Source organism: Struthio camelus, chromosome 12, assembly GCF_040807025.1.
Source record: "Struthio camelus isolate bStrCam1 chromosome 12, bStrCam1.hap1, whole genome shotgun sequence".
Lineage (NCBI taxonomy): Eukaryota > Metazoa > Chordata > Aves > Struthioniformes > Struthionidae > Struthio > Struthio camelus.
Window position 1 is genome coordinate 14,919,244 of NC_090953.1, and position 12,442 is coordinate 14,931,685.

At 38.5% G+C, this 12,442-nt stretch overlaps 1 protein-coding gene across 2 annotated transcripts in view; it reads right to left on the reverse strand.

Moving 5' to 3' along the window:
* Positions 1 to 4,813: 4,813 nt before the first annotated feature.
* Positions 4,814 to 12,442, reverse strand: part of MYO5C (myosin VC) — a 43,018-nt gene continuing 35,389 nt past the window's right edge. Inside the window, exons 39-42 of one of the 2 annotated variants that reach the window (XR_011143658.1) lie at positions 11,377 to 11,551; positions 10,779 to 10,859; positions 10,291 to 10,521; positions 4,814 to 4,942 (exon numbers count right to left, since the gene is read on the reverse strand). Coding sequence is in view for 1 of the 2 variants with exons in the window: in XM_068958025.1 (XP_068814126.1) it covers positions 10,369 to 10,521; positions 10,779 to 10,859; positions 11,377 to 11,551 (409 nt within the window). In the remaining variant the exon portion in view is untranslated. Of the gene's footprint in view, positions 4,943 to 8,625; positions 10,522 to 10,778; positions 10,860 to 11,376; positions 11,552 to 12,442 lie in introns of those variants that run through there. The other variant, XM_068958025.1, reaches the window with a different exon arrangement.

Here is a 12,442-nt window from a genome sequence, read left to right on the forward strand (position 1 = left end):
TGCCTCTTTACCCTGCACACAGATATATGCACGTTAGGGTCTGCAGCCTTGAAATGGGCCAGTATTAAACATCCAAACAGAATGAGGAATCCTTCACTTTGGTGTTAGCATGAACCCGGAGCAGCGCTCCAGCTCTGGCTGCATGCAGTCACGTCATGACCGCTGGGCGCGCTGGGCAGCTCACGTTTCTAGAGACTGAGCCCGCAGCAAATGGACCTGCAGCTTTTTGTTCCCTGGAAGGGGAGTTCCTTGAAAAAGTCCTCTTCTTTTTATAGTAATTGTCCTTGATCTACATGGAGTAATTCTGCTAATATTGACTCCCATTGTCTCCCTTTAGCCAGAAAATAGACAACCCAAAAGCCTATTGTTCAACCTGGAGACGTTCCCAGAGCAGAAAGTGAGATATGAAAATAAGCATTTGCAGCTGTTGTTTAGACTCTGGGCACATCCTGGACACAGTACCGGGTCCCGGAGAAAATCAAGTCCTTTCCCACACTGGGTTTAGCAGTAGTGCCACTGTCAGCTGGGATGCACAGCAGAGCTCCTGAGCTTTTCAGTGTGCAGGCTGAATTCAAGCCTTGGTCTGATCTTGTGCTTTCTTAGTCAATGTATCTGCAAACAGGAGCTGGGTTATTTACCTGGAGAGTCAAAAGCAGTGGATACATTTCCAGTCTTCATATTGTCCACAGAAACTGGTATGACTTAACCACGTCAGCCTGATGGCTGTGTAGGCAACCCTGAACTTATTTTGATCCAATTATGTTCAGTATCACAAAAGAAAAAAGCGATAGTGTAATCTATAGAGTTCACATACTGCTAAATATGGCAACATTCTCCAACGCAAACAGCACTTTGCAAATCTTCTCTAACGCACTGGCAGTGCCAAAGAAGTAAAAATTCAGTATCCTCTAACTCAGGCCAGAACAACAAAAAAAGCATCATGAAGCAGGAAAATGTCAGGAAGCTCCTAGCATGTTATCTTCATGTCTGAAAAATTAAATCCGTTTACATTAAATTCCATAATGTAGCTTTTCTGTGTCCTAAGGGCGTGGCAGGGGAAGATTTTGAAGAAGAAATGTGATTTTTTGAAGGAGTTTCATCTATGATGAACATCCTACTTCTGACACCTGATAAGCGTGAAGAGATCCAGAAGTCAAATCCAACAGAATCTATGAGAATTTTATTTGCCTTAATAGGAACCCATCAGCTCTAAGGAATTTGTCGCTGTGATAATGTTTGTATGTCAGATGGCTGGCACAGTAATGACAGTGAAAGGTCCAGACTTTCTTGCTTTACTGATGTGAGCAGTCTCACTGCCTTGGGGAATGGCATTAAAAAGTTCTGTGAAGAAGGATATAGAAGGTGTGAGTCTTTGGAAACCACACGTGTTCAGACTGAGCCTTGATATCAGTCCCAAGATGACAGGGATGAACAGAACCATGAGATGAAAGGGAAGTCTCTACTGAACAGAGTGAATCTTAAAAGTGTGTGACATATAACATACATTTCATTGGTCTGAGTAAAATAGAAAGTATTTAGTTCACCTAACCAGCTGCTTAACTACCAATGCAGTCATTAGCTAACCATGCAAAAACTACAGGTGAGAGCAAGGCCATTTGGGAGCTTTAAATAAAATGAACCAGGCTTGGATTAATTTAGAGAATAATATAGTACCAGGGCAACTACCAAAAAAAAAAAAAAAAAAAGGTAGAGCAAGAATGTTACCATTTAGTAAACAATGCTTAAATCAAGCTTTTTTGTTTCTCCCTTTTCATAAAATCTAATCATGCTCAAGGCAATGTACTTTTAACAATGCATGAGCAATTACTCAAAATAGTAATTATAAATACTGAATAACTTGTGAACACAATGTTAGAATTCATTATGCTGAAGATGGTTTAATCTGAAATGGCAGATCCACCTGCAGCAGTGGATAAAATATAGTTCCTCTTAACTTGGACTCTGCAGAGTGCTTTGAGATGGGTTTCAAAACAGGTCAGCGCAGGCCAAATGTCTGTGAAATCGTCCTCTGCAGGAGGTATGGTATGTGGACTCTATGGGAAAGAGGTAAGTAACTGAACTGTGCTATATAATGATACCATCCATTAACAATGCAATAACAACTGGTGCATAAAAGTGTTTGTTGCTGCGGCCTTATACTGACCACCAGCGTTCCCTGGAAAACTGACGGCTTCCAAACTAGCTGCTATGTCCTCAATGGCAATGAGCCTCCAAGCTTCCCAAAACAAGGACAGCTTCTTATAAGATGCCTTTTGTCTCTGATCACTCCCAACAAAGCAAAGGCAAGCTGACTCTTGGCTTCATATATTTTGAGAATAATCATCAATTGCAACCACTCTGGAGTAGTCAGCTTTCTACACAGCATTACTCTGTGGAGCTGCTACAGAAGAAAAAGCACTCTATCACCAAGAATTGTGGCAAAACCAAGAGTTACTGCAATTGTAAACTACCTTTCAAACCTGACAAACAAACCAGATTGCAGTGACTGGGAAGCATGCAAGAAAGTTGGTACTGTTCTATTATTAAGGACATAAGGGAAAAAGGAGGGTGCGACACAACAGTGCGACACAAATTGTTGCCCATCTCAAAAGGCAGGTTTAAAAAGTTTTCAGTCTCACTAATTCACCAGCTAATCTGTTGTAGGATAATTTACTAATACTTTCTGTGGATATTAAAACAGCAAACGCTTACTGACTGCATTAGCGTTTCTACTGATTAGCATCTATCTCCAAAACTGGTAAAACTCCAAAGGAAAAAGATGATTTTGTCTAAAAGGCAACTCATCGAAGCAAGACAATCTCAAAACTGGGACGTGAATTCCTGAAGCATGCGTTGGTTTGGGGGAAATCACAAGAACTGCCTGATAAAAATGCATATGTGCAGCTGAGTCCCACCTGCATCTGAAATTAAGAGTTACCTGTGGAATCAAGTAGTTGCAGAAGGACCAGCCCACTACACATTATACTATGCACATGCATTCACAAACACCCGCAAAGGCACGGCAAGGACATATTGCGCATTTTGATACTAGTAGCCAAAGCATACTCACAGCTCTGAAAGGCTAGTTCCAGAAGGTGAAGGACCTAACTTCCCTACCTATATGCATTTCAGTGCTAATGCAAAGAGATCTTTAAGTATTTGTTTTAAAATCTCTTTTTCAAAATAAATATGAAGGAGAAAGCTGAAGCCAGACCTACCAGAAAGTCCAAGATACTATTTTGGTGCTAACAGGAAGCCTAACAGACTGTTAGACGCTGAGGTAATTCTTCCTGAGCCCTCTTTTTCTTCCACTCAATAGCTGCTTCTGTTGGTAGAAGCCTACCTTCTATAACATGGAAGGCAGAGAAAGGAAAGAGGAGAAAGCTGCAGGAACTGTAAACAACAAAGTTTCCTGCAATTCCAGTATGCATTTATCAAGTCACGCAAAAATTTACTGGATACATAGCTATTTATAGGCTGTTGGCCAAGAAGGACCTGAACAAAACAGTAGTTTCAAAGTCAAGAGAAGCAAATGAATAGAGAAGGGACTGTCTTTTGTCTTGCAGTCGTTTTATCTAAATTTCCTTCTAAACAATGTAACATATGAGAACGTGCTGTGTCAGTCACTGAACTGTACACATTGCACCATTTATGACCACCAAATCAGTGCTCTCATCTGCCCATCGTACAATGTTTTCTAAACACAGCTGGTTAAACCTTTCAATATTCCTGCAGAGATCATTTGATCTGACACTCAAATGCAACAAACTGTTGGACACTGCTCAGTAACAGTACAGACCGGTTCCGGGGAGGAAGCAATGAAGGATGTCTTCTCTAACTGATAATACACAATGGTTCAGGAAGAATAAAATTACTCCAAGTTGGAGTATAACCAGGACAAAAACATTCCTAAGTCTACAAAAGGAGTTTTGGAGACCAGCTCTTCAGTGGCCACGCAGGTTCATGACCTTAGCTTTGTATTTCATCTAAAAAACAGTGACCTCACTGGGACAGTGTTCCCTGCCAGAAGAGTGGGATATTGCCTCACCAGTAATTGTTGGAGCTTAGAAAGCCTCCAGCATATCTCTATCTCGTGCAGGTATTCTAGTAGGACATGTCGGTCAGGTTAGCAGGTTTGCTAATATTCCCCATTACCACCTTCTTGGGTGGTCCACAGACATGTAAACAGAAGAGCCTGATCTACCATGCAACAGCCTCTTCCTGCATTATCTTCATTGCAGATACCTCCTGCTCTCAAAGATCCCTCACCCAGCTACTGCACATGGCATGCAAGACAACATGGTCTCAGTATGACATGCAGACTCTGAAGGAATTCCGAGAGCACATGAACAGGCCCAGTTTTACTGAGCTAGCCTAAACCAACTTTATAGCCCCTAGTCTCGAGTTAATCAGTTTATTGCCATGGTTTCATCTTGTGTTAAGTTCTGTTGAAGGTAACGGGCAACACTCAAGATCACAGGCCCAGCATTTACTTCAGGGCAGAGTTAGCTAGGCATGTAACATTTACGCAGCAGTACCCTAGGGGGAAAAGCTTGTGGTCATTTTGCAGTCAGGAATCAAAAAGGTATCACTGAGCACAGAGCCCCCTCTGTTCCAGGCTCAGGGAATTAACATCAGGTGCTTACAATCAGGTTTATTTGGATTAGAAGCAGGCAACCTTTCTGCCTACTGAAGCCTGTTTGCTGCCCAGAAAAATCCAACAAAACAGAATATTGATACGTCAACCCCTATTTTTATCAGTATTTTCACATTCTCACTGATAAAATCAACAACGTACCATTTCCACACATAGCGAGCAGAAGCTGAGTTGTTCTGATTTGATGTAAACAGGCCTAAGTGGTTTCTCTTTGGAGCACTTGTCACACGGACCAAATACAATCGCTAGAAAGGTCTGGTCGCACATCTTTGCGGTGTGGTAGGGCTGAAAGAGACAAAGAAGAAAGCAAGCATGCATTCCAGTCTAATGCAAAGCTTCCTGGTGTTTCTTGGGAAATGCATCTTAGACTGCCTATAGACATCTGTAGGCTGGATAATCTCTCTCTGAGACTAATCATTAAAGCTTGATGAACTGTGACTATATGCAAGACAGTCACAAGCATATGCTCCGAAGATTTTATTTTTATCAAGAAAAGTAGGTGGGAGAACTTTTTGTTATAACGTGCAGCATTAATTCACTACGTGCAAGAATTAACTCTTAGTTTTTACTTAACTGATGCCAGCAGACTGTAACCAGACAATACATAACAATGAGCTAGATTTCTGAGAAGTCAGCACTGATAAATATTTACTGTTTTCCCATTGCATTATTATACAGTCAATAGTATGTATTATTTTTAAAACTGGAAAGACAGCCTAGGATTCAGTCAGCAGCTACAAAAATATTGTGAACAATGCATTACTTGAGCAGAAATTGATGTTTCATCACATTGAAAGCTGGGTCATTATGAACCCAACTTTTTTACAAGCCACAGTTACCTCTAGGAACAAAGCACTTTCCTCGTCATCAATAGAATTAAAAAGTGCTTGAGAGTCAGAAATAGAAACAAGCAGAATCTTGTAGTGGCATTTTTCTCCTTGTCTTTCTCATAGGGAAAATGAGATCTTTCACCACTTCTAAAATGGAAGCTTTTAACAGTACTTAGACATGTACAAACAGTTAACACAATGAGTTTCTTGTTAAAAATTAGAAGAACCTATTGCAGAGCGGACCTAAATGAAGCAAAAGAAATTGATTCCAGATTCTTGAATTTGTTTGGCGAGGCTTTTTATGAAAAAAAAAAAAACAAACCAAACCTCATTCTAGGGGACCTGCCTGCATTCTACTACTTATTCTTAAGCATTTCATTGACTGCTTGAAAAATTAAGACAGTAAACTCTGCCCACACCCAAATCAATAAAAATTTTGCTCTTTGTCTCAGGAGAGGCCTAACTTCATCCCAAAACGTGTGGGAAGAAATCTGTCCTGAAATGAAGTATAACACACTACATTTTAATCCTGAAATCTGCATGGAGCTTTGAATGACCTACATGCAGTCAAGGAGGTTTATATCCTATTTGATGAAACGCAACAAATATGTTCTAAAGTTTTTAATGCATTTTTTTGCAAACAATGAGCCTGACACCACAATCTGCCATCCTTTGAGGGAGTTTCTCTTGTGCTAGTATTCCTGGTAGCTTGAAGGTGACCACAGCACGAGGGTTCAATTGTGCTAGACAACTATGCCTGGACATTTAGAGCAGAATAGTCTCTTATTCAGAGGTTCTTAAAATTAGTGATTCGCACGGTGGGCAACTCAGGTGACATAATCAGGTGACATTTTATGTACTTGGCATGAAGTCTCAAGACACTAACCCTATACTAGACTCTGGGAGGAAAATTTTCACTTTGGAAGAAGTGTAAAAGGCAAGCGTTATAGACAAAAATGCCATCTTAGTTGAAGAAAATATCATTACTGCATCTAGAAACTTTAGACAAGGATCTAATGCTTGGAATATACTGGGCAGAATTAATCTTTGAGACAGCGTGCGAATTTACTAGAGTCACATCCAGGGGGAATTTTGCCTGATATCAGTATGTTGCTTCAGATTACATTATGATATATTACAAAATGTTGCTAGAAAAGAAGCCAACAAAACTTCCAGATAATTCAAAAGCAGTCTTATACCTGAGATAGTACATACCTTTATAAAATAGGAAAGAAATCCATCATTATCATGAACAGTTTAAACCAAGAAAGGTCTAAAAGGATTATAACTTCTTGTGTCATAGCCTGAGATTTTTAAACTTAATAGATTTTAAAAAGTCACAGTAGCAATTTACAAATAGTAGCATGATGAAACATATTCATAAATATGCTCCTTGCAGGGAAATTCTGTACAAGGCATCTTGTTGATAAATATCCAAATTTACCTACCTTTTCGAAGAGCAAGAACCTGAAGTGTCTCAAGATGAGTAAATAAGCTGTGTGCAGCTGCTAATGTAGAAAGGCGACCTTCCTGTTAAATCTGCTTAAAGGGTATTTAAAGCTCAGCCTCTCTGGTTGTATTGCCTCAAGTCAGTTATGATGATTATAGTTTAAATGCTTCATTTTAACTGCCCTCTTTCAGAATAAGGAATAAAGAACATACTCAAACTGTTAGGCAAAACTGATTTTGTTTGACTGTTGCATTTAGTGGCGATTTTGGTTTTGTTTCAAATGTTGAAGTTTAAACATACTGGGGAGGTGACTGACTGCATTGATTTTTCCAACTACCAAACTGACATTGTGACAAATGACGCTGTCAATGTTAAATCTATCTCACATTTTTTTAAAAAATTAAAAGTCAAACACATTGATTAGTATCCTTGCTGGTTTCAGGCACACTTCCTTGCATATACTTTTACTGTTCACCTGATTTTCAGGTTATTGTGTTAAAACAAGACAAAAAATTTCTGCCTTTTTGCACTCTTTTAAAACTCAGGGGAAAACTATGAAAACATGTCTGAACAATTTAAAAAGTGCTGTGAAGGTCACATCTGCTATTGTGACCCCGCTGAAGTCAATGAAATCATGCCACTAGATACTCGGATTCAATAGTCAAGAGGATCTGAGGCAAAATGAGAAAAAAAGGGGGGGGGGGGGAAATGGTCTCAGCCTAGCATAAATTTGGGTAGAAGGAACTCATCCTAATCTTTTTTTATCAGAGTATTATGGGAACACAGGACAGAAAGGGATCACCTTTGGGTCCATCTCTAAGTCCCATTACCAGGAGCTGCAGGAATCACGTATGAACACAAGTCCAATGATGGCAATAGCACCTCACATGTCTCTCCATAAACTATTTCAGTGCTTTCCCACTGCAGTAAGGATTATCATTCAGTATTTTTGAATGTTTGAATGGACTAGCTTTCTCCTCTACTACATTTTTAGGAGAGCTATCCTCAATAACGCCTCATGTATTGGCCTTCACTCATACTGCCCTCTTACACTTAGAGAGATTACAGATAACAGATGGAGTTTTTTACCCATATACCGGTTGAAGGCATTAACATCAGCAAAGGCAAGACAAGTTTTTGAGAACATACAGTAAACACTGGTCAGTTTGAACTTTCTTTTGAGAATAAATCAATATTTTGTTCTTTGTATACACAGTGTTAATAGCACATTTCACTTAAGCTTCTCAAAGTAACTTAGCACCAACTTGTCATAACGTTTTTCCCTGATCAGCTATCACTAATTTTTCTTGCAAAGACATACATGCCTTCAGACACTTCCATGTGATGCAGATGTAAGAGTGGACTGGGATTTTAGCCATACCGTACCAGGTAACAGACATATAGCTCTGTTAACTGTTAAAAAGGTTATATACAATTTATAGTGACAAAACTTGTTTGCATAAAAATATTTACAGAAATTCATGAGGAGTCAGGGACAGCGTACCATTCTGACAGGAAGATGCATGATGCTGCAGTAAAACAGCCAGACCATTAAGTAAATAAGATGTTACAGTGTAATACATGACTGACAATATTCACTAAGGTTCACATAATCCAAGTAATTTCCTTCACATGATCTAGTATCAAAAACATAAAATAACTATTATATCACTCAAAGTACTTCAAATCGATTTAAAAGCTACTTTATTTAGCAAGTGAAAAATACCAGTCTACCTCTGTCTGTGATATTTTTTACACTTTTTGTTGCTATTAAACAAAATATAAAATTTCCCCTTTATATATTTTTCATATCTCTATGGAGATCACTATGAATACGTAACCATTTATAGCAAATACCAAGGACAGTGAATAGCAAAAATGATTCCACCTTTTTATCTACAGATTGTTCTGTGAAACTAAACAAGTAGGACAAACACTGTATAATAAAAAAAAAAAATCAATTGTTCCTTTCTGTAATATTTAAATTAACTAAATTATTAAAATAGACTCCTTTAAATGTAGCAGAGCTTTACTACTTTATTATAATAACCATGTCTAATGCACTAGAAAGAAAAATAGCATTATTTATTGAGGAATTTCTAAGGACAGTCAACATTGCAGTGGGGTGAATGCTTTTTCTTCAGTTGTTCTGACAGGGTCCAGTATTAAATAAACTTATTATTCACTGTATTCTGGATTCTAGGAAGAAGGCTGAACAAAGCAAAAAGGGGACTACTACTGCTTATATGGATCCTGTAATCTAAATTAAATAAATAAAAATAAAAGCTAAGAAATTAAACTTGGTTTATCAGTAAGACTAGACCATAGCACCTGCATTCATCCCTACTCAGTGTTTGGACCGGGGGAGGGGAAAAAGCAAAAAAGAAAGGGAGAAAAAAAGAGTTGTACACTTGTGTATATACTTGTATACTCCGTATATTCTGAAATACACTGTATTAGAGATGGACCCAAAACAGGAGATGGGACTCCTGCTTTTTACAGCAACAAGCCTCTAATTCAAACCTGGATAGCAACATGAATTTTACATCTGACTTTTCTACTATAACGATCGATAGGAAAATCCAGACATGTCACCACAAAATCTCGCAGAGCAAAAAAACTGAAATCTGTCTTCAAGTCAAGCATCTGAGCTCCTTCCCTGGCTAAACAGCTGCCTGCTGTGCCTGGACTATAATGCAAGCATTCTGCCTGGGTGAGCAACCCGGCATGTCTACAAAGAGCTGCGAGGTGTAACAGCAGTTCTCTTAGCTTGATCTCAGCACTGTTCCCAGCTTCAATGGGGAAGCTTATTGTTTGTACCGATTTTTTTCTAAACTACTGTGGGAAGACCTTCCCTTTCTTCCTGCTACAGTCTTCCGGAGGAACTGTTATAAGACACATATTTCACAAAAGGAATAAAGGTATAAAAATACAGAAGGGTGAAAACTACTGTAAAACAGACACATTATATCAAGGCAATGAATGAAATTAGTAAGGAAAAAAAATCTCTTGTGACAGAAAGTGACGCCAAGAAAAATTACAAGATAATAGCAGGTATCCCATGGCAACTGTAACACTTTCTCATGTGACTGATGCTTTAGGGTTACTGATAGGGCACCAAGGCAAACTTGTCAGATAAATGCTTTTCTTGTCAGGTTTGGGCTACGAAACAGTTATAAGGTCACTTTTATGTCCAGCTGATGATATAATGCCGTCTCTTTTAGGACTGTAATGAAAACTGGAGAACACCAAGAGAAGAGAAAAGGAAATCACAAGCTGCAATTATTCCTACTTTTTAAGTCTGGACTCAACAACAAGTTTTTAAAGGTATAGTTCACTGCAAGCCGCCATACCATCCACCAGCTGAAGAAACGGACCATGAAAGTCTGTCTGTCTTTAGCCTCTGAGGAAATACTGATATATCCTTTTTATTACACCCTTGTGAGAAAGCCAAGTTTGAAGCTGCTGGGGACTTGTATCATTTCCAAGGCATATGGAGAGGGGGTGAAAGGAAACGTCACTTGGAAGAGATGTTTGGTATCGAGCATCAACTGGGGAGCATCCTCACGATTATTTAGCATAGCCTGAAATTATAACAGAAGGAGTAAGAAAATATCCTATTAAGAATAAAAGCAAAACCAGTAAAAACATCTTTTCCCCGACAAATCTGGCTTTTGCATATAATGTTAAGGAGACTTTTTCTGATCATTTCCAAACGTCAAGTCGAGCACCTTTGTCATAATATGACTTAAAGGTCAAGCATAAACGTATAGCATGAAAGACAAGTGTGTATGAAGTATCCTGTAACTTAAATATCAGAGATAATAATTAGAGCTTTTACCTGGACTTTACGAACAAACGATGGAGTCACTCTTTTCTCAAAATCATCTATTGGTGTGTATGAGTTAAGGATCTTAACTATCTGTTTAAATTAAAAAGACTATTTTAATATATCACAAAAAGTGAGCAGACAAGAAGGAGAAAGCAATAATATGACATTTTTGTTGATATTTAATTGAAGTCTCAGTAAGGAGACTTCACAATAAAGAGGGAATTTTAATTGGTCACCTACTGAGTGGTTATGCATCTGATGACTGCTAGGACTCATTTCCAAATGTGTCAGTAGGATCAAGGAGCAGAAAAGCTGACTTAGTTAAGAGAAACACAGCAAAAAAGTCTGTGTCAAAGTAAAGAAAGCATACTATGGAATAAAAAGGTGGGATGTAGAACAATGCAGACAGGTATCCACCACAAGAGCATTTGAAATGTTAAGAACCAGGAATAGGAGTTAAAAATTCAAATACAGCAAGTGGTGACGTAAAATGCTGAGGAATGCTATGTTTACAAAACAAAAGGCCAGTAGCTCTTCGCAACAAATTATTTCAGAGAGCTAAGAGTCTGTAATTGGTGCTGCCAGAAGAAAACAAACGGTTCATTACCTGCACAGTGGAAAGAGATGTGCAGTGTTCATATATTTCTTTGGCGTCATCATCAGTGATCTTTTTGACCTGAAGGAGCCAGGCTGCTTGAGACAGAGGCTCCAAAGTTTCTTTGGCATTGCTGCTTTGAAGATTCTTGTCTTTAAGCCATTCTTCCAAGTAGCTGATATTGCATCTGGGTTGAACAATATATAGACACAGAAATGTCAGGTCCCCCTAGTAAAAAGGTTATACTAAAGACTTCTATCACAGATGATATTAAAAGAACAACGTTCCTTTAATGCAGTGTTCAAATGTATACATTTTAAGCTAAAAAACATATCCATAGACTACGAAACCCAAACAATTAAGAGCTTACTGATCTGTATGTTTAATCCCTTTGATGTACGTTTTAATCCTTTTTATTTTCTTTATTTCTTAAAGATTGGCCAATAGAAAGCAAGTTATTAGTTTAACTGTCATTTACAGAACATTACAATAAATACTGGCATTGGCTGTTATGTTGGTGCACTATATAGCTTTAAAATACTAATTTACAACTGAGTTTATACAAGAGACGAGAACAATCTACACATTACAAAGTAGGACGGGGCTTATAACTGATGATCTAAAGGCTAAATCAGCTTTCTTCTAATAATATTGCTAGATGGGTCAAGATCTGCTGATTTTCTTTCACCTTAGTCTGCAGACTGTTTCATGGAGAACAAATGAGCTGTATCTTCTGCAAAACAGTTAGAAGTGTACTCTTCTGATGCTCATAACAAGACAGATGATGCCTGACCCGAACTCTCAACGGCCCTTGTGCTTTTTTCTCATGGTACTTTCTCACTCAGTGTTTTCCTAGAGTATGAAAAATGCAAGTCTATTTGCCAGCCAGGGAAAGCTGTACCTGTTCACTATAGTGAGAAAGAATTAAAAATACTATTCATTGTCATGAGCGAACTAACATGGGAAGAGCCCTAAACACGTTTGACTTGGAACTCCAGACTGTGGTTTTCTCTCTTTTCCCCCGTTAGTGTTTCCATAGAAAGCACAATTTGCAATATGTTAGGATCAGAAAGCTCAG